This window comes from Melospiza georgiana, chromosome 13 (genome assembly GCF_028018845.1).
Source record: "Melospiza georgiana isolate bMelGeo1 chromosome 13, bMelGeo1.pri, whole genome shotgun sequence".
In the NCBI taxonomy this organism is placed as follows: domain Eukaryota; kingdom Metazoa; phylum Chordata; class Aves; order Passeriformes; family Passerellidae; genus Melospiza; species Melospiza georgiana.
Genome location: NC_080442.1, coordinates 17995745 through 18021769, shown reverse-complemented (window position 1 = coordinate 18021769; position 26025 = coordinate 17995745). Strand labels below are relative to the sequence as shown.

The 26025-nt window shown below is 50.0% G+C and overlaps 3 protein-coding genes across 3 annotated transcripts in view; all 3 read left to right on the top strand.

Annotated features, from left to right (window-relative positions):
- Positions 1-9174, top strand: part of PCSK6 (proprotein convertase subtilisin/kexin type 6) — a 49495-nt gene extending 40321 nt beyond the window's left edge. Inside the window, exons 15-22 of the mRNA XM_058033649.1 lie at positions 1246-1425; positions 2005-2107; positions 2645-2841; positions 3277-3364; positions 4469-4560; positions 5832-5961; positions 6963-7075; positions 7516-9174. Of these exons, the coding sequence (XP_057889632.1) occupies positions 1246-1425; positions 2005-2107; positions 2645-2841; positions 3277-3364; positions 4469-4560; positions 5832-5961; positions 6963-7075; positions 7516-7613 (1001 nt within the window). The 3' untranslated portion in view covers positions 7614-9174. The remainder of the gene's footprint in view (positions 1-1245; positions 1426-2004; positions 2108-2644; positions 2842-3276; positions 3365-4468; positions 4561-5831; positions 5962-6962; positions 7076-7515) is intronic.
- Positions 9175-12764: 3590 nt separating this feature from the next.
- SNRPA1 (small nuclear ribonucleoprotein polypeptide A') lies at positions 12765-19154 on the top strand. The gene is made up of 9 exons (XM_058033400.1): positions 12765-13026; positions 13754-13901; positions 14397-14475; positions 14816-14862; positions 15544-15646; positions 16296-16375; positions 17488-17563; positions 17911-18004; positions 18965-19154. Exons 1-9 carry the CDS (start codon positions 12945-12947, stop codon positions 19021-19023), a joined length of 768 nt encoding a protein of 255 aa, XP_057889383.1. The 5' UTR covers positions 12765-12944; the 3' UTR covers positions 19024-19154.
- Positions 19155-19500: 346 nt separating this feature from the next.
- On the top strand, positions 19501-25112 carry SELENOS (selenoprotein S). The gene is made up of 6 exons (XM_058033365.1): positions 19501-19582; positions 19684-19818; positions 21203-21309; positions 22136-22225; positions 22316-22391; positions 24295-25112. Exons 1-6 carry the CDS (start codon positions 19501-19503, stop codon positions 24372-24374), a joined length of 570 nt encoding a protein of 189 aa, XP_057889348.1. The 3' UTR covers positions 24375-25112.
- Positions 25113-26025: the final 913 nt, after the last annotated feature.

Genomic DNA, 26025 nt, shown 5'->3' with positions numbered 1-26025 from the left:
GAGAATATTAAAAATTTCTCCCACGCTACTTTCTGGCGGGAGATGCATGTGGGGGTGCATTGCACTGAAAGTGTTTCTGTTTGCTGCCTTCACCCCAAATCTTTTGAACTTGGAGAGCAGCAGCAAAGCGCCCACAGAGCTGCTTTTGCCCTGGTATTTACAGTTTGTGGCTGGTGTTTCTGAGCCCCTCACGGGCATCAGAGTTTGGCAAAACAAAATGAAAACGAGTGCATTAAGTCATCCCCTCAAAAAGTCTGCACTGGGTTTGAAGTAGAGAGGGCACAGCAAGAGGAAAAAGAGGAAAGATGCTCCCAGCTCGTAGCAGAAATTAGTATTAAATGTTAATTTAATACCACTAAATTGGTTAATTTAATATAAATTAAATACTAAGAGTGTCATGTCGCTGGTACTCCTGCACCCCCACACCAGCCCTGTGCAGCCTGGGCTTTCCTCACGCAGGATATTTTAGATTTAAAGCAAACTCAATTCTTTTGGCAAAGGCACTTCCCCAGCTGATGCTGCCGGAGCTCAGCCCTTTGCAGGCTCCACACCAGCACTGCTTGGTGCAGCAGGTGTGTCCTCTCTCCCTTTGGGAGAGCCAAGGGATTTGGGTATTGCAAATTTTAAGCCCTTCCTGGAAACACAGGGATTAGGAGTTAAAGCCGAGCACACTGCGGGCATGAAGTGACTCGCATTGATGGGGAATTGGAAGAAAAACAGCGTTGGAAAGAAGCAGCAGCATTTTTGGACTCTCTCCCCAAAGCCACGTGGCTTGTGAAGGGTCTTGGTGTGGGTGTAAGGCCTTGGGGGGGGTCTCACCAGGTGCACTACAGTGTTTTGGGGAATGCCAAGCTCAGACTTCTGTTGTGTCAGGCAAAGAGAGGGCTGGAGCAAGAAATAATCCAGTGTGTGCCGGGTGGCTTTTGTCAGACAGAAATAATCCTCTATTGTGGAGCTTTTAAAATTACCGGTTCTCTCCAGTGTTGGACTCGGAGACTCTGGTGATGCTGCAGTTCCTCAGATGAGTTATGGAATTAAAAATCCTTTGTAAGTGGCTTAAACAGCTGCATTTGTGTGGGCTGGAAGCTCAGGGGCTGATGAACATTTCTGGTTATTCACTGTTTGCTTCTGCATTGCTGTGCCAGCAGTGACACCCTGATGGTCCAGTCCATCCTCCTCCTGCTTCCCCCAAAACCCGGTCCCCCAGACAGGGAGGAGATGGGTGATGATGTGTCTGCCCCACAGGGAAGCTGAAGGAGTGGAGCCTCATCTTCTACGGGACAGGCGAGCACCCTTACACTGCCCTGAGTGGGCCGCAGGCCCGGGGCAGGTCCCTGGAAGTGCCAACGTCGGAGATGGAGCCGTCCAGAGCCGCCTTCCTGCAGAGCCAGGTGGAGGTGGCGGAGGAGGAGGAGGAGTACGCGGGTAAGCCCTGCCTGAGCTGCCACCTTGTTTTCCCCAGAGTGCCCTGGAAAATGGAAACCCTGGTAAAAACTGGGGGAGCCACGAGGCCTGATCCTGCCTGGGGCTGAGGCGGGCTGGGAGGAGCAGGGCCTGTGGCCAGCGCGGGGCAGCAGCATGGTGAAATTAGAAGGTAGGAAAATGCCCCGTCCCAGCCACAAATTGGTGGTGCAGCTGTCTGAGGGGTAAAAAAAGCTCCTCTGCCCACCTTCCCTCCTCCAGCACAGGCAGGGGCGGGTGTCTCTGCTGCTCCCTGAGGAGCAGGTCCCTCTTTCAAAGCTGCTCCTGCACCAGTGCTCAGCCAGAGGATGGCTGGGTGGGATTCTTTCTGTGAAAGATGAGCTGCAGGAAAGACAAGCACCCAAAGCCATGCAGCTCCATAGCATTAAATTTAAAATATAGTATATATAGAATATAAAATAACACAGGGGAAGGGTTCAGGTGTCCTTCAGTCCAGGGAGGGTGTACTCACTGCATCCTGGCAGTGGTGCCTGGAGGGTGCTCAGCTTCTTCCATACTGAGAGCTGGTCTCTGCCTCCTCAGGTCCATGCCACCCTGAGTGTGGTGACCAGGGCTGCGATGGCCCCAACGCTGACCAGTGCTTGAACTGCATCCACTACAGCCTGGGCAGTGTGAAAACTGGCAGGTGAGTGATGGTGGGGTGTCCCCACGGGGTCCCCAAGGTGACAGCAGCACCTTGCCTCAGGTCTCACAGCTTAGTGTGGGTGATAGATGTTTGCACAGAGAAAGAAGTGTATGAGAAATTAAATGGGTGGAGGAAGTGTGAGGATCCTTGTCCTGAATTAGGGTACAGTGGGGTAGAGGACATGGAGCTGGAGAGTCCTGGAGGATCTTGACCGCATAATAATGTTGGGGAAGAAGCTTTGGCTTCACTGACTGGGATCACCCACACCCAAGGGACAGCCAACTGAGCTGTCAGGGACTGGGGCTTCCACTGGGACAGCACAGTGAAACTTTACCTACAGCTGGGACAAGAGATTCCGCATCTCTGTATTAGGGCTGTGACTTCCAAGACACTGTAAATCACAACAACAAGAAGTAAACGAGCTCCAATTGCTGCCCAGGCTGGGCAACACCCCAGACACTGCGGGTGAGGGCACAGGGGCTGTGCCTGAGGGGGGAGGTGACTGGTGCTGGCACCAAAGCCCTGTACCCTCCTCAGGATGTGTGTGAGCTCGTGCCCCGCTGGGTTCTTCGGTGACAACGGCGCCCGGAGGTGCCGGCGGTGCCACAAGGGCTGCGAGCGCTGCGTCGGGAGGGGACCCAGCCAGTGCACGGCCTGCAAGAGGAACCTCTACCACCACCCCGAGATGGGCACCTGCGTGCTGCTCTGTCCTCCCGGGTTCTACGCCGAGGAACGTAAGGATGTTTATCATTGCAAGTTGCAGCATGAGGATGTGCTGGGGTTGCTTCTATTTTAAGCACTCTGGGTGGAGAACACACCTTGATTCTTGAGTATTGGCTTTGAATTTCCCTCTTGACACACTTTGCATGGTGGAGGGAGGAGGGAAACCTCTGGGTGTTCAGAGAGTGATGCAAAGCAGAGGTGCTCAACTTGAAACCCTTAATTAGAAGACTGTAATTAATGATCCTGGCTGCTTGCAAAGCATATTTCTTTTTAGCAAGTGGTGACAGATAAGGTCACCTGCAATAGCAGGGATCTGCTGGGGAGGGATGTGCCTTTCCACCCTGGGGAGCTGCTGCTGGGGTGCACTGGGGCTTTGCAGCTCCGGCTGCTGCGTGCAAATCACCGTCCAGATTTTATTCTCTCTGCTTTGCTTTGTTTTTTGAAAGGTCAGAAACGCTGTCTGAAATGTCATCAAAGCTGTAAAAAATGTGTCGGCGAAGCAGACAAATGTACTGCATGCAAAGAGGGATTCAGGTAAAACACCAGCACGGGAGGAGTTCATACCTGCAGCACTCATACCTGTGCTTTAAATTTGGGAAAACCGATGGGAAATTAGAGAGTGAATTAAGTTCAAGACCAGAGATCCTGCTTCCATGGTGCTGCAGCTGTGGTGCAGTGTGCTGGAGGTCTGGGAATTTAAAGGGGGTGATTAGCGTCTCTTTCTTAGCTGAAAACCGTGATTTAAATTTAATTTCATTTTCTCCAGCTCTTTCCAGGGTGGTGGGTAAGAGCTGTGTAGAGCTGGTACCAGACTGAGCTGCTTCAGGCAGGCTGAGAATGCTCCCTGCAAATGCAGAAACCCTTCCCTCAGATCCATCCATGCTGAAAATTTTATTTGGTGTACCTGTTGAGTGGGGCTAGTACAGGACAGTGATTTTCCAGCACGGCAGGCAGGGCAGCCCTGACCCTGAGAGGGGCACTGGGTGCCACTGCTGCTGGCCCAATGGCATCTGTGGGACACAGAGCCCAGTGTCACCACTAGGGAGAGGCTGTTTTCCATCCCCAGTTGCTCATGGAAGTACAATCCCGTGGCAGTCTGCAGTGTTCAGGCACTGCAAGTGAGCCAGAGCTATGGAGTAGCAGTGGGGCTCACTCAGACAAAGAAATTCCTGCTGCCAAAAGATTATCTACTCCCTCAGAAAAGCACAAGTGGAGGCACTTGTCAGACATAATCCACACGGTGCTTGTTTTTTATTGTCCAATATCCTTTTAAACTGGGACTTCAAATCATCCCTGCCACGGCAAAGCAGCACCGGCCCAGCCACGGCGCTGAACCAATTTCCTTTTATTCCAGGGAGCCTCACTGGTGCAAAAGGTCTTCAGGAGAGCCTGGCTGGCTGCCCATGGGAAAAAAATAATTTTATTTCCTCCTGGATACTTAATTAAGGAACCAGCAGCTGTCCCTTTGGTCCGGGCAGGATTTTAATTTCTCCTAAAACGCTGGCTGGGTTTCCAACATCTCCAGTGCTGCAGGCTGAGGATGCCATAGGACACTGGGGGATGAGGGGTGGGAATGGGCTGTGCTGCGTCCCCATATCCTGTAGTTTTGGGTGCAAATGTTCTCTGCTTTCCTGGCAGCCTGGCAGGGGAGAGCTGTGTGCCAGAGTGCCAGCCTGCCATGTACCTCAGCCGGGAGCCCTGGCGGTGTGAGACCTGCCCTGCCAGCACAGGTACGCCCTAGGCCCCACAGCATCCCTCCTTGGCCCCACAGCATCCCTCCTTGGCCCCACAGCATCCCGTGCAAAGCCCCAAACCCCACTGCATCAGGTGCCAATCCCCACTGTACCACCCCGAGCCGAGGCAGAGCGTGCTTGAGGGAAAGCAGTCCCAAGTCTCCAGCATGTCCTGTGAGGTATATGTTCATGCTGGGAAGGTTTTTAGGGGAGTTTTTACATTTTTATTAGAGCCATTTTTTATTTCTCGATCTCCCCGAAGCCAGGTGCTTCAGTTTAATAAGGTTGTGGGGGAGGCTGTAAAACCCTCTCGGAATGATGGAAGGTGGCTTTGCAGCAGATAAAAATGTCAGGCAGCTGAGGTGTGTTATCCCGTGTTATCCCATGTTATCCCAGCTGCCCCACGCTGCTGGGCTGGCTGCTCCTGGCCTCCCCCAGCTGCCTCAAATTGCTCAGCATTCCCTTTAAATCCTGCCTTTCTTGCTTCCTGCAAGTCCAATTATTTTCCATTGTTAATGTTTGCGTCTGCCCTCGAAATCATCATAGATCTGATGATAATATGATCTCTAGACAATCCATGTTCAGTGGCATGAACCTCTTCTATCATACATGGGCAATTGCCTTAGTCTAAATCCAAAATATTTATTGATCTTGTTGGCAAGGCTAGAAGGGAATGGGCTCTTAATCCCTGAAGAAAATTATTTCCCTTCTAATTCTTATTCCAGTCAGTGTGAAGGTACTCCACCACAATTATTTTTCCAGCCTTTTCTTTCCTCCTTTTCCTGCATAACCATTTCTCAAGCTTGGTGCGTGGAAGCCCTTTAATGATACCACCTTCATCACTGAGCTTTGCTGTCCAGCCACAACACACAGCATCAGAGTGGGGCCCTCTGCTTTCCCAGCTCCTCTCTGGAGCACTTTCCCCCTCCAGCTCCTCCTTGGCCCAGTTCAGCATCTTCTTTTCCACCCTGGGGAAACCCAAATCGGTGCATGCTTGGGATGGCCCAGAGGGGATTTCGATGTGCTCTTTGTCACCAAGCCCTGGTAGGCAGCTTTTGGCTCTGCAGAGGGACAGACACTGGGTCCTGGATGCGTTTTTTGGGGTGGAAACTGAGTTTTTTGGGGTGGGAGCCAAGCACATGCGCGGGACCCCGTGGCACGACAAGCATCTCGTTCATGAGCAAGACAAAGCCAAGCTGGTGTCCCCATCACATGTGGGGCTGTTTGCACTGTCTCCAAACCCACCCAGGTTTTCCCTGTCCCCACAGGGCCAGGTGAGGAGGACTGCACCCCCTGCACCCCCGAGGGCCCTGCACCCCACTGGCGCTGTGTCCCTGCCTGCCGTGAGGGTTTCTACCCCGCCGACAGCCACGGGCTGCCCAACAAAGTCTGCAAGAGGTACAGAACCAGCAGAGCAAAGCCAGGGCTGGTGGGGAGCACTGCCAGCCTCGACAGGATCATGCTGGAAACAGCTCACAGCTTGATGGAAATTCAAACAGGGCTGAGGGAGCCAGGGCAGCTGTGGGGCTGGACCCCACACGCCCCTGCCCTGTGGATTTCAGAGCGGTGGAGCTGCACGCTCCCTGCCAGAGCCAGCCAAGGTGTCTTGGGGCTACGGTGGAAGGGGCTCAACCTCAGCCCCAGGCTCTCTGGAGGAGGTGTGGGAGGAACTGCAATGTTTAGATAAATATTCCAGCTTTCAATTAAAGCTGCTCCGTTGGCCCCGTGGCCAGGCTGGAGGAGTGTTCCCCACTCCCTGCCCGGCACGGGGCTGTGTGCGGGAGACACGGAGATGCCGGCAGGCAACAATTTGCTCCCACTCTCTCTGGAGCTCTGAGCTTTAAGTGGGGAGTGGGAGTGCATTCAGCCTCATGAAAGCAAACATGAAAGGCAAGGATTAAAGATGACTTGGGAACACACAACGCTATCCCTGCCTGCTGGGGTTTCACTCACCTGCACTGTTTCTTCATCCGGGAGGAACAAGGGACCAGCATCCCTTCCCAGAGATTTCAGACACAGTCTCCACAAGCCACCGTCCCCAGGCAGGAAGCACAGTGCTGAGCTCTTTACTCTCAGCAAATGGATGGGAGCAGCACAAGTTCCCTTTGCAGCTCTTTTTCTAGCTGGGATGGCAGGGACATGAGGTGCATGTCCCACTGAATCTTCCCAGAAGGCAAGAGCTTTTGGGGTGTCATTAGCTGTCACTGGGCATTGAGCTGGCCTCACCAAACTCAGGGCTTCAATAACATTTCAGCCTTCAAATTTGCCATTCTCTACATCCTCTGGTTTGGTCTGGCTGTCACAGTGCCAGCAGATGCCTTTTGGTTGACAGCTCACTCAGGGTGGCCTGACCAGAGTGTTGGTGCTGGCTCAGGCCACAGCAAGGTCTCTGTCCCCAGGTGTGATGACCACTGCTCAGCCTGTGAGGGCTCCAGTGGAAACTGCCTCAGGTGTAAGGAAGGTTACAGCCTCCTCGGTGGCTCCTGTGTGACAAATGAAACCTGTACCAATGGTAAGTGGCAGAGCTGCTGACACTGTTGCGCTCTCCTGGTAGCAAAAATGGGAGGTTTTGGGGGATTCCCTTCACCACTTACAGCTAAAAGTGCTGGAGCTCCTGGGCTTGCTGGGGCATGGCTGCAATGGGCTGGGTTCCGGCTGTGGGGGGCAGGTGGCTCACCTGGCATTGCTTCTGGATATCTGCCTGTTGCTCAAACACATCCAAGCACTTGTATTTCGTTATAGTTTAGTCTTGGGGCTAATTCTCCCACTCACTGCAAAGCTCCTTTATTCTTTCATTAAAACCATGTGAAAGATGCCCTTAAAAAGCGACTTCTTTTCAATTCTGTCTCCCCCAACACTGGCACAGTTGCTGTGCCTGTTACATGCAGTGTTTGTTTATTTAAAATGTTAATCTGCTCTCATTTTCTCTTGTTCCTCACCCCGGCCTCCCAGCTGACAAGACTTTCTGTGAGATGGTGAAATCAAACAAGCTCTGTGAAAAGAAGCTGTTTGTGCAGTTCTGCTGTCAGACGTGTCTTATGGCCGGGTAAAGTTCAGCGGCTGCATCCATCCAGGACTTCCACTGACTGCCAGCCCAGTTTTGCCAAATGTTTAGGACAAAAGTTTATTTTTTCAGCTTTGGGAGAGTTTACATGGTGCTGTCAAGCATTCGCTCGTAAGTTTGATAGCTTTAATATCACTGTCGGCGCGTTTCTATAGCAATATGTTAAGCAGAGATTGGAGCGTACCCTGAGTGATCAAGGCCTGGAAGCAGCAGACAAGTGGTGATATTAACACTCTCAAACACTCCTGGTGAGCAGGGACCAATGCATGATCCATGTACACACACTTGGTTCTTCGCAGGAACCCTACTGATCCGCCCGCCCCGAGCGGCCGGCGGAGCCCTCGCCAGAGGGAGGCAGGACTTGACACACCTGCGAGGACAGAGCCGCTCCTGGCTCGTTTCTGGTGCCCTCTCGTGCCAGGTGCAGCTGATGTAACCCTGCAGTGCCAGCGCCGTGCTCTGTACATAGGTAAACGATGAACCAGGTGGCTCTGGAGCAGGGCATGGCCCACTCCGGCTCTCCTGTTCGGATTCCGTCGCTCACCGCTTCCCTCTGGCCGTGGCAATAACTGGAGATTTGAGGACCAAAGCCAGAGCTGCCCCTTGTGGCTCTGCAGGTGTGCCAGCCCAGCAGGGCTCTGCCCTGCAGGTGACTGCAGCCAGGCAAAACCCGTGTGTGTGCCTACAAGGAGTCGTAGGGTTTTGGGGGGTTTGTCCACACGGACCAGCCTTACCACAAAATGTATTTCCCTCCTGGAACTGCTTGTACATTGCTGATCAAGTCAGTTCTGGAACAAGGTAAATCCTTCCTCTAAACGAGATGTTGTCCCAATTAATCTTTCTTGGCATTTTGCGTCACGATCCTCCCCCTGTTTCGCTGGGTACACCCCTCTCTCTCAGACAAAATCCTCCTGTTCATGGCAGTGATTTTTCTTGGGCATCTATTTCCCAAATGATACATTCCAGGGATCCAGCCAGGAAACTTAATTCTACAAAACCCTTCCCCAAAACAAACCTTTTCATGCTCTCTCTTAATAGTAAGTTGTGGTGTTTATATAATTGTGTTTAAAATATCCTTGGCTATGTTGTTTTACAGATTTTTAAAAAATAACTTATACAATCCTTGTTTTTTTTCTCTGTGGACTATTTTTTATATGGGAGTGGGGTATCTTTTTGTGTCTTATTCCTTCTCCTTTTCTCCTCTTTGACCCTGCAAAGCCACTCTTTGCACCAGACACATGTAAACACTCTTTCCTACGCTGCATGTTCTGATTTTCATTGTTAATAGTTTTAATGAGTTAAACCTTTCTCCAGTGAACTTCCCAGTATGAATTGTCACCAGTTCCACAGGGAGCTGGGATAATCCCTGCTTGGTTTCGGCTGCAACGACACCTGCCCTGCCTGGGCTTGCCCACAAGAGCTCACCTCAGCCAGGTGAGGAGGGGAAAGCCACACTGTCTCCAGCCCTCACCTGCCTGGACCAAATCCAAGGAAAGATGGAGCTTTGGTGAACTGATCTTTAAGTTAATAAACTATTGATCTCTCCTGACAAATGAATCTGTGCTTTTTCCAAATTCATGCAGCCCTGGCTGGAGGCACTGCAAGTCCTTACTTTGCTGGACAAAGCAGCTCCCCTGGCTGGAGCTCCTGCTCAGCTCAGAGCACCTGTGGGACAAATGCTCAGGAACAGATGAGCTGTATCTGCAAAAACCTCACTATTGTTGTTGTAAAGGTCTTTACCTCCAGGAGAAACTCAAATCCCGAATACCTGCCCTGTGCCAGGCTGGGCTGGTGCAGCCAGGGCCATCTCACTGGGGTTTGGGGCTGTGCTGGGGCACGGGTGGGTGAATTCTCCAGTGTGGGGCATCCTGGATGAGCTGGCAGAAGGGCTTGTTCTCCTTTCCCACTCATACAAGGAACATCCTGAGCAGTTCCCCAGTGCAGTTCCCAGCACGGGGCCACTGTTCCCTGTTGGCTGTCTGGGAAGGAGAGGAGCTGCTGGTGTGGCTGGGCATGGAGGCAGCTGTGGAATCCTTTGTTTGTTGTGTTGGTTTTGCAACAACCATGGGCCAAGTGCCCAGGGTAGTGCCTGGATATCTGGAACTGAGTTTTTTAAGTGGGGAAAAAAGAAAAGAATGGAGCCCTCCCACAAGGGAGGATGCTTTCTCAGAGATGTGCAGCTCTGGGCTCCTGCATTTTGTTGGTTTTCACATTTATCAGATGATAAATGTGAATTAATCACATACAGCAATTTCTTTTGCTGCAGGATTTCCCTTTCAGTCTCAGGCCAAACCAGAGGTCAGAACTGGGGTGACACACTCCTGGCTTCTGCCCCTTTGCTTGGAAAATACCAAACTTCATTTCTCCTGCTGTGTTAGGGAGAAAACAGGAGCTGTGGATCAGGGGTACTGTGCCAGCCTTCCAGTTCTCTGGCTCACAGCAGCCTGCCTCTAAATACTGCTCCCTGGTATATTTAGATGTACTGAAATGCTACAAAGAAAGGAAAATGCTTACTCTTACATCTTGACATAACTTAAAATACACACTGGGGAAGGCAATGCAATTTAAGATGACCAGTCCCCAGCAGTCCCAGTTCTATCCTGCTTTCTGCTGCCTTCCAGCCTGCCAGGGAAAGAAAAACAAATTCTGCACATTGAATTCATGCAACAACATCAGCTTCCAGCGTTTCTCTCAGAAATCATTCTTGTAAAGTAATAAAATTCAGATTATTTCTCCAAGCTGTTGCAATACTTGCTTGGAGCTATTAAAGTCTGACTGGTATGCTCAAAGGATCAAAGTGGCTGTGTCTTCCAGATAAATGCATATTTAGGCAATTTATTAAAGCTCATTTCTCTGTTGTCTCTTGGCACCAAAGCCAAATCTATAATAGCTGTTTTCTGGAAAATCTTAGCACAGCCTGACTCCTCGTTTGCAGTTTGGCCGTGGGGCTGCAGCCACGGCCATCTGCCATTGTGCAGTTGGCAGGTGGGGAGCACAGATCTTAAAAATCATTGCTTTGAGTTTCCATTGCAAAGAAAGGACTGTGGAGAGCTTGTGTGCAGCGTCTGAGACCCAGAATCCATCTGCTCGCAATTACAATCCCATTGTGGCTGCAGAGCTGAGGCAAACAGATGCATTGTGCTAAGGGAGACAGGTCCATGCTTTATTTGGCCTTGTCAGAGGCAGGACCTGCTTTCCAGGAGGCTGGGAAGAGTCTCCTTGTAGGAACTGCCTGAAATGACTAAAGGTTCTGTTGTCTTTAAGGCTGCATGATGCCTGAGTCACGTACGACAGCACTGCTAATTCTTGGGTTTTTCCTTGTGACAGCTCCCTCTTGTTCTTGCTCCCTCCTATGTTATAAAACAAATACAGCTGTTATAAAAACCTGACTGTGCTCTCCCATAGGGCTTTGGTGAGGGAGTTTTCCCAGCAGGGAGCACAGGAGCTGCCTGAGCCCAGCTGATCCCTGGCAGGGCCAGCTCTGATGCCGCAGGCCTGGGGACAGGTGGGCGTCGTGCCCGGGTTGGTGCCCTGAGAAGCTCCCAAAAGAGAAGCACGAGCCATCCCTGAGCAGTGCCAAGCGTGGCAGCACTGTTTAGCCTGCTATCACACCCTCTGGGTTCACAGAAATGTCATGGCTCACAAAAATCATCCTTCCCTCGATAGCAGCGCAGACAGAAATCATCCTTCCTCATCCTGCTCTGTGGGCCTTGAAAGCTGGGAAGGATTTCCCAAGAAGCAATGGTGACATTCAGCACATTTTAGGGGTTTGGGGGTGTCACTTTCAGTCCAGTCACCTGCAGCGTGTCTCACCCTTCAGCTGAGCCCTCCCAGTGGGGCAAGGCAGTGCCCCGGCCCCAGAGCAAGGAGCTCCTGGCCAGACACAGCGGCCAGAGCCACCTCAGCTCCCCCAGCGCTCCTCCCAGCCCTTCCTTGCTGCTCCCCAAATTCCCAAAGCTGGTTAGGGGGACGTTGTGACATGTGCAAGCACGTTTTGTCTCACAGATAAAGGTGGGTGTGGTGCTGCAGCCTGTGGGGTATTCCCAGCCCATCACAGCACCTCAGCCCAGGAATGCACATGGAAATGACAGAGAAACTGCCCCAAAAGCTGCAGGGGGAAGGCGCTTATGGGCAACACAATGTCCAGGAGCAAAGGCTGAGCTGCTGCTGGGATGGATGGATGGATGGATGGATGGATGGATGGATGGATGGATGGATGGATGGATGGATGGATGGATGGAAAGCACCGAGAGCTGAAGGTGCCCAGCCCACCAGCAAGTGCTCGAGCACGGTTCTGTCTGAAGGGGAGCACCAGCCATGGCGTGAAGCGTGTTCCTGCTCTGCCCGCATTTCTGCAGATAAATCTGTGCCTGGAAGCACCACAAGGTGGGAGGGAACCTCTGGGGGCACCTGTGCTGACAGCAAGGCCAATTCTCTCCTGGGCTTGTGAGCCATGGCTCAGGCCGGGGCTGGGAGCTGGCCCTGAGGTGAAGGGGAACGCAGGGATGGGGTGCTCGGGGTTGTATTGGCACTGAGGAGAAGGAAAATGCAGGGATGGGGTGTTGGGGCTGTATCAGTCCCTGAGGAGAAGGGAATGCAGGGATGGGGTGTTGGGGCTGTATCAGTCCCTCAGGAGAAGGGGAATGCAGGGATAGGGTGTTGGGGCTGTATCAGTCCCTGAGGAGAAGGGAATGCAGGGATGGGGTGTTGGGGCTGTATCAGTCCCTGAGGAGAAGGGAATGCAGGGATGGGGTGTTGGGGCTGTATCAGTCCCTCAGGAGAAGGGGAATGCAGGGATGGGGTGTTGGGGCTGTATCAGTCCCTGAGGAGAAGGGAATGCAGGGATGGGGTGTTGGGGCTGTATCAGTCCCTGAGGAGAAGGGGAATGCAAGGACGGGGTGTTCGGGCTGTATCAGCCCCTGAGGAGAAGGGAATGCAGGGATGGGGTGTTGGGGCTGTATCAGTCCCTCAAGAGAAGGGGAATGCAGGGACGGGGTGTTCGGGCTGTATCAGCCCCTGACGGGGGAACGCAGGGACGGGGCGGGGAGGGGCTGTCTCTGCCGCTCGCTGTCTCGGCGCTCGGCTGCGCGGCCTGCGCGGGCTCGGCGCTCGGCGCGGTGTCCTGCGGCGGCGCGGCGCGGCCTGGCGCGGTGTGAGGCGGTGTGTGTGTCCGGTGTGAGGCGGTGTGTGTGTCCGGTGTGAGGCCGTGTGTGTGTCCCGGTGTGAGGCCGTGTGTGTGTGTCCGGTGTGAGGCCGTGTGTGTGTCCCGCTGTGTCCGTGTGTCCCGGTGTGTCGCCGGTTGTCGCCGTGTGTCGCGATGGTGAAGCTCACGGCGGAGCTGATCGAGCAGGCGGCACAGTACACCAACGCCGTCCGAGACCGGGAGCTCGACCTGCGCGGTGCGCGGGCCCCGCGGGGCGAGAGGGGCTGTGCCGGCAAGGGGCGGGCGAGGGCGGCGGGCTGAGGGCTGTGGGGATGTGTGTGTGTGGGTGTGGGTGGTCAGTGATGGGGCCGGGCGGTGGGACTGTGTGGGGTCCCGGAGGAGAGGCTGTGATGGGTTTGGAGGGTCCGGGATGGATCTCCCAATGGGGCCCGGCGCCTGCAGTGGCCGGAGGTGCCCAAGCAGGACCGGGAGGTTGTTGGAGGGGCTGCAGTGACCGGAGGCTGTGGATGAAGAGCGATTAAAGAGACTCCAGTGGCTTCGGAACCTGCGGGGGATGTGAGGGGTGAATCACAGAGTGGTAGAACCGTTTAGGATGGAAGGAACCTAAAGATCATCTCGTGCCAATCATCAAGAAGGGGAAACTGGGAGGAATGTGCTGTGGTGTGGGGGTGGATGTGCCTCAGCACGGGGGATGTGCTAGAAAGGTTGGTTTGGTTTGGAGGACACGTCCCGGCTGGGAGCTGATGTTTTGCTGAGGGGGAGGAAGGAGGATTCCAAAAGCCGTGAGAGCTGCTGGGTTTGAGGGGGAGAGTTTGGTCTGGGAGCTGTGTGGAGCAGAGTGGATCCCGGGGTGTTTTGTCTGAGCCTTATCAGCATCCCCAGCCCAGAACAGAGCTCCCACACACTCTGTTCTGCTCTGCTCTGTGGGCACATCTAACCCCTGCCCTGCACTCTCTCCCCAGGCTATAAAATCCCAGTCATTGAGAACCTGGGGGCCACTCTGGACCAGTTTGATGCCATCGATTTCTCTGACAACGAGATCCGCAAGCTGGACGGGTTCCCGCTGCTGCGGAGGCTGAAAACGCTCCTGATGAACAACAACAGGATTTGGTGAGGGCTCTGCTTGGCCCCGTGGGCAGAGGAAAGGGCTCTGGGGAGAGAGGGGTGTGTGCCTTTCAGTGCTGGGCAGGGGCAGGAGTGTTTGTTTCAGGTAGTGAAATCAGTACTGGGCACTCTGTGGGCTCTCTCGGTTTCCTTCCTGATTCAGTGTTTGTGTCTCAGCCAGGACAGTGAGATGCAGAGTTTGGGGTCTGGCCACATCTTTGGATTTCAGTAATCAGCTCCATAAAGACATGAAGAAATGAATACCTGCAAGGGAATAGATTATAATAGATTATAAGATTTAAGTATCATATTGCACCGAATATTTGCTGTGATTTATTGCCAGCTTTATTAGAAAAGTGTTTTGGATGCTCACCCAAACCTGTGCCAGTGTCACACTGGGTTGTTCACAGGGAGATCCTCTGTGTTACTTTGTTTCTGTGTGTATTTCCAGCATTGCTAATTCCTGCCCTAAATGAACCCTTTGTTTTTGTTGTTCCTCAGTCGGATTGGGGAGAACCTGGAGCAGGCTCTGCCCAGCCTCACAGAGCTCATTCTCACCAACAACAACATTGCAGAACTGGTAAGCTGTCATGCAGGATAAAGCTAAGCAAGCTGAAATTTTGTGGTTTTCATCCCTGTAATTAACCATTTTCCTGAGAGCACTGCCATACCCTTTGGTAATAGTTGGTTCTTTCCCTTTAGAGTAATATCCTACAGTTTTGGCAGTAGTTAATTGTGTACATCCTTTAATGAACATGATTTGCAACAGCAGTCACAAAGCTTAGTGGTTTTCCTATTAAAATAATTGCAGTAATTTAATTAATCTCTAAAATAGATATGAGTTCAGGAACTTTGTTTTCAAATATTTGATTTTTTTGCTAAAGAGGTTTAAAATTTCTTGCTGTGCTCCCTCTACCCAGGGTGAACTGGATCCATTATCAACTATTAAATCCTTGACTTACCTGAGGTATGTAACCCCAAAAAGAAAAGCTGCTCTTTCTCTGGTGTTTGAGCTCTGCTGCTGGCGTGGCCCTTTGCTTTGGTCTGGAATGCTCTGCTTTTTATGAGCTGTGACAGATCCTTTGTGTCTAAAAATTGAATTGATAAACAGTGTATGCTCTACTCTTCATGAGCATCTGGTAAGTAATGTCTGAGGCTTTATATCACTGTTGGGATAATGAGATCTAACAGCTCTATAAACCACTGCACAAGTGCTGAAGTGAGCTTATCCTTCAAAAACCTAAACCCAAAAGGTTTAATCTGTTGATAAAAAATAATTAAAAAAACATGTAAACAAGGACTTTTCAGTAATGTTACATTTGGTGTGAGGGACAGAAAGAAACACAATTTGTCCTGTGATTTTCAGTTGATCAGAGAGAAAAGTGATGTTTCAGTTACTTTTTTGGGGGAGTATTATGATTATTTTGAAGTTGTTCTTTATGTCATCCTTCAGTTAAATCTACTGAATTGCTAAAGTGCAAGTTTTTATTATAGTTTCCATAATATCAAAGCACTGTCACTAGGCTTTTTTCATGGTGTTATTTGTTCCCTGTTACAGCAGGAAGTTCATGAATGCATTTCAAGTATATTAACATATTTCAATGCAAATGCATTTTAAAATATTTTGTAACCTTTATTTACTTCACAGCGTTCTAAGGAATCCTGTAACAAATAAGAAACATTACAGATTATATCTAATTCATAAAGTTCCCCAGGTCAGAGTGCTGGATTTTCAAAAAGTGAAGCTCAAAGTAAGTCTGCTTGCTTTTGATTTAGGTGTTTGGGGTTTTTTAATTTTTTTTTTAATTGGGCTTTTTTTGGGGGGGGTTAGGTTTTTTATTTGTTTGGTTGGTTAGCTTTGGGTTTTGTTTGGTTTTTGTTTGTTTGGTTTGGGGTGTTTTGTTTTTGTTTTTTGTTAGCAGTTTTGGTTTTTTGGGTTTTTTTTTCATTCTTGAAAATTCACCACTAACAGTGACCTTGTTGCCACAGTTGTAAATTTTATTGAAACTGTAAGTGGCTCTACAACACTCTCATTGTTTTCTTTCATGGTTTCATTCTGTTAAGGATATAATCTGTTCAATTATGTCTAATTAAGTTCCAGTGCCTTTGTTGAGTGTTACTCTTTCCTGTCCCTCTGGTGTTGGTAGGACTCAGCTCTAGAGAAAGAAACACCACTGGGTGGGGGATGAGTGTGGGAAAGAACTCTTAATTCTAAGAACACAAAGTTGATAATTCTCTGAATATTTGGGCAATATTTATCTGCTTGTTCTTACATCTGGTCTCCATGTACCAATTTCACTGATGAGGATGAGCCAAAGTGTCTTTCTTGGCCAAGACAGAAGCTTTGCAAACTGTGATGTTCTCAAATTAACTCTGTGTGTGTGTGTGGTATCGCTGTAGGAGCGACAGGAGGCAGAGAAAATGTTCAAGGGCAAACGGGGTGCACAGCTTGCAAAGGATATTGCCAGGAGAGCAAAAACGTAAGATAAAACAAACAAATTTCCACTGGCAGCCTCCTTCAGAAACACCACTTCCTTTGTGTGCAGTGTCAGGCAGAAAACTGAAATAGCAGCTGCTGCCAGGATGCCTCAAAAGCTTGGGGAGCCACAAGTGCCTTGTCCAAGCACCCCGAGTTTTGGATGGTGGTGAACACATCTCAGAAGTGTTTCTGAAAGAGTTAACTTGGTCAGGGTGGATTCACTGAGGGCAACAAACAGGAAAGCCTAATTTTGTTTTTGTTATTTAACTGCAGAGAGGTGGTCATTATTTGATTTGTGGTTGGTGGGATTTTTCTCCTAAATGATTGGTTTTGTTTTGCCAAATTCTTTTATTTCCCAAAATAAATAATTATATATTTATTTTGGGAATAAACGGCAAAATCTGCTGTAGTTAGGAGAAGAAATACAAATGAAGATCTTTAATGAAGCTGTTACAGTACATGTTTATTTAGTTTAATTGTTCAGTGGTACATCATATGTTTTGATCAACATATTTGGTAATAAGAATTCAGATCACAATGTTTCCAAATTCATGGTTAAATAGAAAAATGTCTTGACCTTATTCAGCATTTAAACCTATAACAGATTTGAGCTCAGGTTTGTGAGTGGAAAGGGATTCAGGTCAGGTGATCTCCTTAAAGCAGCAGCAGATAACCTTTTCCTTTTGGCTGCTGAGATGAATTCCAGTTTAATGTGGGCTTTACTTTAGGCTGCTGTAATACCACATCTGACACATGGGAACAGAAACCCCATTTTCTGTTACTCTTTATTTATCCACCCTGCTTTTGTCATGGCAGCAGAGCAGCTGAGTGTTCAACAACATCCAAATTGAAGAGCTTTTGCCAACTGCCTGATGAATAAAGTTAAGTTCTGCCTCTGAGCAGATGAAAGGGGGGGGAATGGGACAGTGAGGACAAGATGCTGGTGTTTCTGAAGGAGGCAATTCTTCACTGTATCAGTTTGTTAACAAAGATAAGATACTACACTTGATGGAATGAAATGCTTTCAAACCTAGTTTGGAAGCATTTCAATTTAAGAGAAGCAGCTACTCTTCAAAAAGTGTAACAGGTCTTTTTTTTTTGTTCCTTTTGAAGCTTCAATCCAGGGGCTGGCCTGCCAACAGACAAAAAGAAAACTGGGCCTTCCCCAGGGGATGTGGAGGCAATTAAGGTAAATATGTCATGAGAAAAGCTGTCATGGATCCAAATTGAACAAAAGTTTCCTTTGTGCTGTTCAGACAAATAGATCAGCATGTCCTGGCTGTGGTTTAAATTCTTTTCCTGTAAGTTTTCTTCTGACCTATCTGTATTTTGAAAACTTCAATGAAATGTCAACCTGAACTTAAGAGTTCTTCCAAGGGAGGGGGGCAGTAATGCTTTGCCACTTGTAGAATTTTGTAGAAGCAGAATTCAGTGGCAGTTTCCTGTGTGTTGAGTGTCCCTTAGCTGGTGGCAGCCCGTGCTGTGTGCTGCTGTGGGAGTGCCAGGCCGTGGGCACTGACTGGGCTCTCTTTGCAGACTGCCATCGCCAACGCCTCGACCCTGGCGGAGGTGGAGCGGCTGAAGGGGCTGCTGCAGGCGGGCCAGATCCCGGGCCGGGAGCGCAAACCAGGTCACTGTCTGTCTGCTTCTGCTCCTGCTCCTCAAACACAGCCTGCCCTCCTCACTCCTCATTGCATGTGCTCTGTGTGGGCAGCTGGCTGGGCACAGAGTGAGTCTGTCACCTGTGCAGCACATCCTGCCTGTGACAGCCTGGCCTTGGGGCGGCTCTGGGCTGTCCCTGCACTCCCTGCAGAGCCAGGTGCCCAACAAGGGGCTTTGCTGCACTGGATGACTTCAAAATTCATCCCAGCTATTTTGTGCTTTGTGAAGGCTGACCTAGAACAGAGGCTGGACAGAGCTAAACAATAAAGCAGGGATTGATTAAGAGGCCTCAATGGATCCACCTTGGGCAGCACCAGAGCCCAGCCAGGGCTGCACCCAAGATGAACCAAAATGGCCCCAAAATGCACGGCCGGGCACGGGCTCTGTCCCTGGGATCAGCTCTGCTCCATTTGCCCCTTGCAGTTCATTGTCCCATCCCAGCTTGAGCCCAGGCAGTCCCACCCTGCTTGTTTTTCTCTCTCCAGCCCACGGGGTTTGTGCTCCTGGGCTGAGATTTGGGTCATTTGTGCTTGGTGCCCAGCTGGAGCAGGAATTGTTTTGTGTCCCCTGAGCACAGAGCTCACCATCCCCTAAAATGAAGCTCAGAACTGCACACTAACGCAGCACAGAATGTGAAAAAGATAAAAGCTAAAACCTGAGGCATCAATTTAACAAAATGAGATGAATCACAGAGTCTCTCTTGACCTCTGCTGAGCATCAGTGCCTCAGCAGTGAGTCTGGGAGCTCTGCAGAGATGGAGCTCAGCTGCAGGCCGGCCATAGCACCTCTTTCCTGTACATCGGGGCTACCTGATTTTCCTTTCTGTAGAGTTTTTAAACGTTCCCGTTACTACTTTTCTGCAGAGGGGTGGGAAAAGGAACAGCAACGCCTTCAGCAGCTGCTCTAAAACTCTGACGTGTCCTTTCAGGCCCATCGGAGGACGGCGAAGAAGAAATGGAGGAGGACACAGTGCCAAACGGATCGTAGCCGGGGCCGTGCCGCGCCCCGGCGCCCCCAGGACCCCTTTCCCGTGCCGGGCCGTGCCGGTGCCCCCGGCGGCGCCCGCCGCCCCCGTGCTCGCGCATTTCGCTGTCCAATAAACGAACGGTCCCTTTTTCTCCCGGGGGTGCCGCGTCCGCTTCCCGGGCGGGACGGGGCGGGGCGGGAGGCGTTTCGGCGCGCCCTGATTGGCTGCTTTGCGCCTGCCCCCTTCTCTCATTGGCTGGCGCAGCTAAACGTCGCGCTGGGCACTCCGCCAGTGGCGGCGCGGCGCGTCCTGGCGGCGCTTCCGGGCGCCGGCGGACAGGGCGGTGATTGGTGGAGCGGGGCGGGCCCGGATGTGAGGCGGCAGCGGACCGGGCGGTGATTGGCGGATCCGGGCGGGCCCGGACGTGAGGCGGCGGCGGACGGGGCGGTGATTGGCGGAGCGGGGCGGGCCCGGACGTGAGGCGGCGGCGGCGGGCGATGGATCTCGGGGACGGCGGCGCCGCAGCCGGGCCCGGGCCGGCGCTGGGCCGGGGCGGGCTGGAGGCGCTGCAGCACACGGGTGAGGGGCCGCGGGCCGGGGGGGAGCGCGGGGCGCGGCGGGGCCGGGGCGCGGAGCCCCGAGGCGGGCCCCGTGCTCAGCCCCGGCCTGTCCCCCGGCAGTGGGCTCGGCGCTGTCCGGCTATGGCTGGTACCTGCTGCTGGCCGCCGTCGCCGTGTACCTGCTCGTGCAGAAGGTGTCCCGCGGGCTGGCGGCGCGGCCCGGCGGCCGGCCCGGAGCGGCGGAGGCGGCCGAGGGTGAGTGCGGGGCGGGGTCGGTGCCGCGGGCCCGGCCGGGGCAGGGGCTGGGTGGGAGCGGCGCTCGGGGCTCCTCTGAGCGCCCAGGTCCTGAGTGCGGAGATCCCCGGGACAGGCCGGGCCCAGGGAGAGCTTGGAAAGGCTCTGAAGGAAAAGCTGCGTCCCAAAGTAACGTGTTCGGGAATAAAGGAGTGGGACATCGCTCGGGGATGGGTATCTGCTCCTCGGCGGGCAGCAGCTGAGGGGATGGAGCACAGCAGCACCTGTGGCCAGCTACCAAATAACTTTTAGACTTAACCAAAACGCCCAGATCTAAATCCTGGTGAAAATACTTCTATAAACACTCACTTTTCATTGATATTCATCACCCCTTGCAGTTACCCTTTCCCAGTTCCTGCTCTGGCAGCACTGTGTACGTTTGGGGTGTGACAGTCTGTGTTATCCTTGGGAGGGTGGCACAGGTTGTAGCTCTCACACAGTCACATCCTGCTGAAAAGCACAGCCTGTGCTCCTGGACCTGCCAAACCACGAGTGCTTGGCACTGATCCCCTGGGCACGTCGGCCCCTCAGTAAAATCTTATTTGTGTGCTCTTATCCTCCTGCTGTTCTTTTGTGGTGATAATTAAATGGCTGTTTGATTGCCCAAACTGCCTGTAAAATGAAATTATTGAAAGTACTGACATTTCTTTTTCATATTCATCACTGGATCATAGCAAAGAATGAGGCAAAAAACTGTGGAGATGCTTCAGCTGCTGGGAGAAAACAGAGAACATTTGCCTATTTTGGGGGGTGTAATTTTCCTTTTGACCTTCACAGGTCACTCATGAAGAGCAGTGGTGACTCAGTGTGGATTTTCTGAGACCTGCAGGTGTCTCTTGAGATGTGTGTCATGTTTGTAAGTGATTTCTCTGCTGATGGAGGCTGTTAAATCACTGCTGCACTGACACCAGCAGGACCCCTTGCCAGAAGGAGTAGGAGTGAATGTGGGCTGGTTGCCTCATCCTTCTGCGTAAATGAAGTTCTCTGGGTAAAAATGGTCCCTGCAAAGCCTGAGTGATATTTCTGAATTAATTTGTATCTAACAAATCCTTCAGAAATAGAAGGAAGTGTCCTTGAAGTGTGAGGTTTAAATTTTATGGTTAAGTACACTTGTGTCCTTATTAAAATCCTGTTGAAGTAATTGCTTTAAAACAGTAAAACATGATGAAGTTTAATTCAGCATTATAAATTAGTTTAAAAGATTAGCTGGAAACTGAACTTGAGCTGTGATTTTCTGCAAAACACCTGCAGGGAGTGATGTGAGCCTTTCCTTATTGCAATTCTTTGAGGAGACCATCTAGGATTTACTTAAAGTAGCTTTGCAAACTCTTTCCTGGTTTCCTAGAGCCTGATGTGGTGGTGAGAAGGCAGGAAGCTTTGGCAGCAGCTCGCCTCAGGATGCAAGAGGAATTGAATGCACAAGCAGAAAAATACAAAGAAAAGCAAAGACAGGTAACCAGAGAGCATTTCTTCCTTTTTCTCATCAATTTCTCATCAAGCACTTTGCTGCTGTAAAAGACAGCAGCAAATTGTGATTGTGGGCAGGGTCACTGTGGGCCTGGTGTTCATTTTCCACAGGTAAATCTGTACCTGCAGGAGCTTTGTTGTGTGAGCAGTGAATGGCTGGAGGGGGTTTGCTGGCATTTAAATTAACTGTCCCATGGCACATGTGTGTTTTCTGCTCTGAAAGGCAAATATAAATATTAGAAATGTAGCTTAGCATTGCTGCAGTTTAAGGGTCTGAATTACAGCTTGAGATCACAAGGAGTAGCAAATTGCTGAGTGGGACAGTGCAGAAAATGGGTGTGATCAGCACAGTAATAACTCTGATCATCATCCCAGCTCTTCTGGTTTTGCTTTTGCAGTCAGACACTCAGACCTCAGTTTGTAGCTGATGCTTCAAGTAACGTTGGCATTAAAAAAAAAAAAAAAAAAAGAAAACTCCTTTTTTCTGTAGAACCTCACATGGTGCATTAAATTACTGCAATATTCTTTACTTAGTACTTTTCATAGACTCAGGGTTTAAACTTGCCACTTGGTTTTACCTTCAAAATCTTTTAAAGCATCAGGTGGCCAAAAGAAGCTGCAAGCTCAGTCAGTGCATCCTGAGGAGGAGGAGAGATGTGGCTGCATAAAAAGAGTAAATTCTTCCATAATCTCAGAGATACTGCTTCAGATAAATACACTGTTGTAGCTGTTTCTGGGGATTCTGTTAGCTCTGAAATCTGAGTTTTAAGGTCTAACTAAGATTAAATTGTGTCCTGGGTTTGTTGTGTAGCTGGAGGAGGAGCGGCGACGGCAGAAGATCGCGATGTGGGAGAGCATGCAGGAGGGAAAGAGCTACAAAGGAAACCTGAAACTGAATCAGGTAACAGCCATGGCAGTCAGGCCACACTTGTGCTCCTGTGATTCAGGGAGCTGAAATTCCTACTGAGTAACTTTCTGCTTTTCTGAACAGCAAGAAGCAGAATCTGGTGCCTCTGCCTCGGCAGTCCCGAAATCGAAACCAAACAAAAAGCCCTTGAGAGGAGGTGGTGAGTATGGAATCCTTCAGACACTCTGAGCTGGGAACAGGGCATTTATCCAGCTGTATCTATGGGCTCTGTACATACTTTTTTTCAAGGAAAAAACAAAACATTCCTGACAAACAAGCTCTTTATCTCTGATCAGCTGGTCTGCTCTGTCCTTTGTGCAAAAGCTGACAGGAAGTTTTGGGTGTTCTTTTCCTTGGGAAAAGAATGTGTCAGGTTTTTTTTGTAAATATGCTTTGGTATAATTTACTGAGATTTTTGTCACTTAGAATTACAGATTCTTACAGTAGTTCTGGGATCCTTCCCCCATTATTCTGTAAGTTCAGTAATTTAGTATCTGCTCTGCCTTTAAAGCACCTGTAGTACTGACTAAATGCAGAAAGAGGGTATTTTACTTTGTATTATGTAGATTCAGATGATGAAAGAAATCATTATGTAAAATGTGACCTTATTTTTCATACACCACAGTGCTGACCTGTTGAATATATAAATCCTGTGGATGTATAAACTCTTGCCAACTCTCACAAAGCACCAGAAGGTCTCATGTTAGACTCAGTCACCTGCTGGCACCATCTTGGTGGATGAAGTGCTTTCCATGGCCTCACACTGCCCATGCCAGGCTCAGTGGCCATGCAGGCAGTCTGCTCCCTCTCCTCTCAGCCCAAGAGCCCTTGCCATACCTGCAGGTGCTGATTTGGGTGTATTTTAGTGGCAATTTTCTGTCTGATCATCCAGACAGCCTCAATGAGGCTGAAAAGGAGGCCCCCTTAGGGTGCAGTGCTAATTAATTGATTAAAAGTACAAAATCTGTGGATTCTTGATGAAACACACTAAACCTCCATAACAGTGCAGTGCTGGGATTTCTGCTTTGAGTGTTTTTCCTGGCATTTGAAGGAATCAAGTAGATTGGCTCATCTTATGAGGGTGTGGTGTCTGATGCTGTCAGCTACCTTTGGTGTCTCTGTCATGGGACATTTCCCTCCCTGGGGGATGAGGAGTGCAGGGCTCAGCTGTGCTGAGAGGCAGGGTCAGGGCAGCTGGCTGTGGGCACCCTTCCAGCTGCTACCTGTCCTGGTTTAATCCTCAGCAAAGTCCTTGCTTAAGTAACCCATTACAGAATTAGAGGTCTCAGACCTTCTCCTGAGGTGGATCAGCATGAAGTGAAAGAACCATCTGTGCTGCTCAGCTGCTCAATTAAGCCAGAAAGCAAAACTTGGCTTTGGTATGAGAAAAACAAATTTCAAATTTGAAGGTGGTGCTGGGAGTTTCAGTGGAGCAGGTTGCTTTGGAGCCTCCCTGGTTAGCAATGCTGCTAGGATTTGGGTTCTTAGGTTTGTGCAGAACAAATTGAGGATGTTTGCCAACTTGTAACTTTGAGTGTGTTCTCCTGACATGAAGTTTCCCATGGTTACAGCATTAGGATGTTCAGCTAAAGGGTATTTGCCTTACTGCCTATGTTTGCCTTTCAAATGCTCTAAAAAAATACTTTGCAGTGTTAATGAGCGGATTTACCTTTTGACCTTCAGAGTATTCCTTGCAGGACTGGAATGAAGGATTGTTTTAAGTCCCTGACTGTTGGGCTCTCGCAGAGTTTACTCTAAGAGCTGCTCTTGCAGCACTGCAGCTTTAGCGCAGACTTAGAAAAATTAAATGGTAATTAATTTCAATTGCATTTAACCCAAATTGATCAAATTAAACCACAAGTGTTTAGCAATGGCTTTTAAAGAAAGAAGTCTTCTCAAGTCTGGGTGTTTTCTGTGCTTTCATTTTCCCTAAAATGCTGCGAGTGTGAAGTATGAGCAAGGTGTGGATATTATGAGATGAGTTTTTGCTGGTTTTTGTGTGCTGGTGAAGGGCTGTGGAGGGTGAACATTAAGAGTGGGTCTCTCTCTCTTGTGTGTTGCAGGCTACAACCCCCTGTCTGGAGAAGGAGGAGGGACGTGCTCCTGGAGGCCGGGCCGGCGGGGCCCGTCCGCGGGAGGATGAGGCTAAAGCATCCCTGGTGTCCCTCCCTGGCACAGCAGGCTCCATGCCACCCCCTGTCCCACTGCCTGCAGCTGGCCTGGCACAGCCACTCCTCTGGGGCTGCCTTGGTGCCCTTGCTAACTTAAAACAGGTTTCTGTTTGTTTGAGGTACACAGTTTCCAAATTGTAACACATTGGCTGATCCTAAACCAGAAAAATGGCTGATCCTCTTGGAGAGGGCAAAGAGAGAAGCAATTTCAGCATGATGAGTAAATTTTCACTCTTCTGTCGAGAGGGATTGTAGTCTCCAAGGTGAATCACCTGGGACTGTGAGATCTGGGGTTTCTGGCAAATTTAGTTGTCTATGCTCACGTTACCTCTGTAAGATGAGGATATTTACCATCCTCAGACATGTTACCAGATTTACCTTCCAGCTAAACACAGTCATTTAGAGGGGAGGGATTTTATCATTGGCAGACACCTTGAATTTAGGCAGAGGGACTTTGAGAAGAAGCACAGGTGATCTGACAAATGCCACGGATTTGCACCAAAGGTCAGTTACTGCAGAAGAGTCTCTGTGACAAGCCAGCTTGAATGATGTTTTCCTTATAAATGGTAAACAAACCAGTGAGGATTACTGATGCTAGACAGCAGACGGGGGGGTTCTTGCTACTCCTTTTTTTTTTCTTTTTTCCTTTTTTTATTTCAACTGCTTTGTAAAAACAATACACTATTAAATATAATTGCAAACGTCACAAATCTAGTATTTACAATCTCGTGGTTTTCTGCAGCATCTTTTTTAGAGAAGGCATTTATTCTGGTGCAATAAATGTGTGTAAAGCAAGGTGGGAGGTGAAGTGACCTTGGTGCAGCACCAAAGCTGAGGCTGGTGTGTGCTGAGGGGGGCTCTGGGCACTGAAGGGGTGCAAGGAGTGTGGGGTGTTCATCCTTTGGTGTGTGTCCAGCCCTGAGGACAGAACAACTGGTCATCATAACCAAACTTTCCAAGCATCCCATCCCCTCGATTTTCTCTCTAAAATGCAACAGACAAATAAAATGCAGGTTGTCTTTGGAGAGGAGTGAAATAATTCCTGTTGGCATGGGGCAAGTGTCCCTGTGTCCAGTTGCTGTTCCTGAGCTGCTCTGTGGGCATTGGGGTAGGGAGCAGTGGCTCCTTAGAGCTTAGGGCTGTTTGGGCACTTGTTTCTGAGTATTTCCACTCAGGATACTTGTACTTACCAATAGATATGAGCATCAACTTTAAGTACACTGTTTATGTGCATTTTGATATTTCTCTTGATTAGAAATGCAGCAGGAGGGTGTTATTAGAGAGTTTTAAAGTTGGTAATGAAAGTGAAAGTGCAAGAACCTTTTGTTTTAGACACAACAAAGTGTTTGGTCATGTGTGTGGAAGGTGAAGTGAGGCTGTTGATGTTCCTGTGGAAATTCATTCAGAGGCCAGTGTATAACTTCATGTTTTAATCCTTCAGAAGGCAAAAAAAAACTGAGGTGGGGAATATTTTCAAGATCTGAGGAGTCTTCCTCAGGAAAGAGGGCTGAGTTGTAATGCCTTAGGGAACATCTTCTCCCTCGTGTTGGGGAAATAGGCAACAGACTGAGGTGTTGTCTGCAGAAAAACAAATGGGGAGGTTGTTGTCTTAAAGAAGCAGAA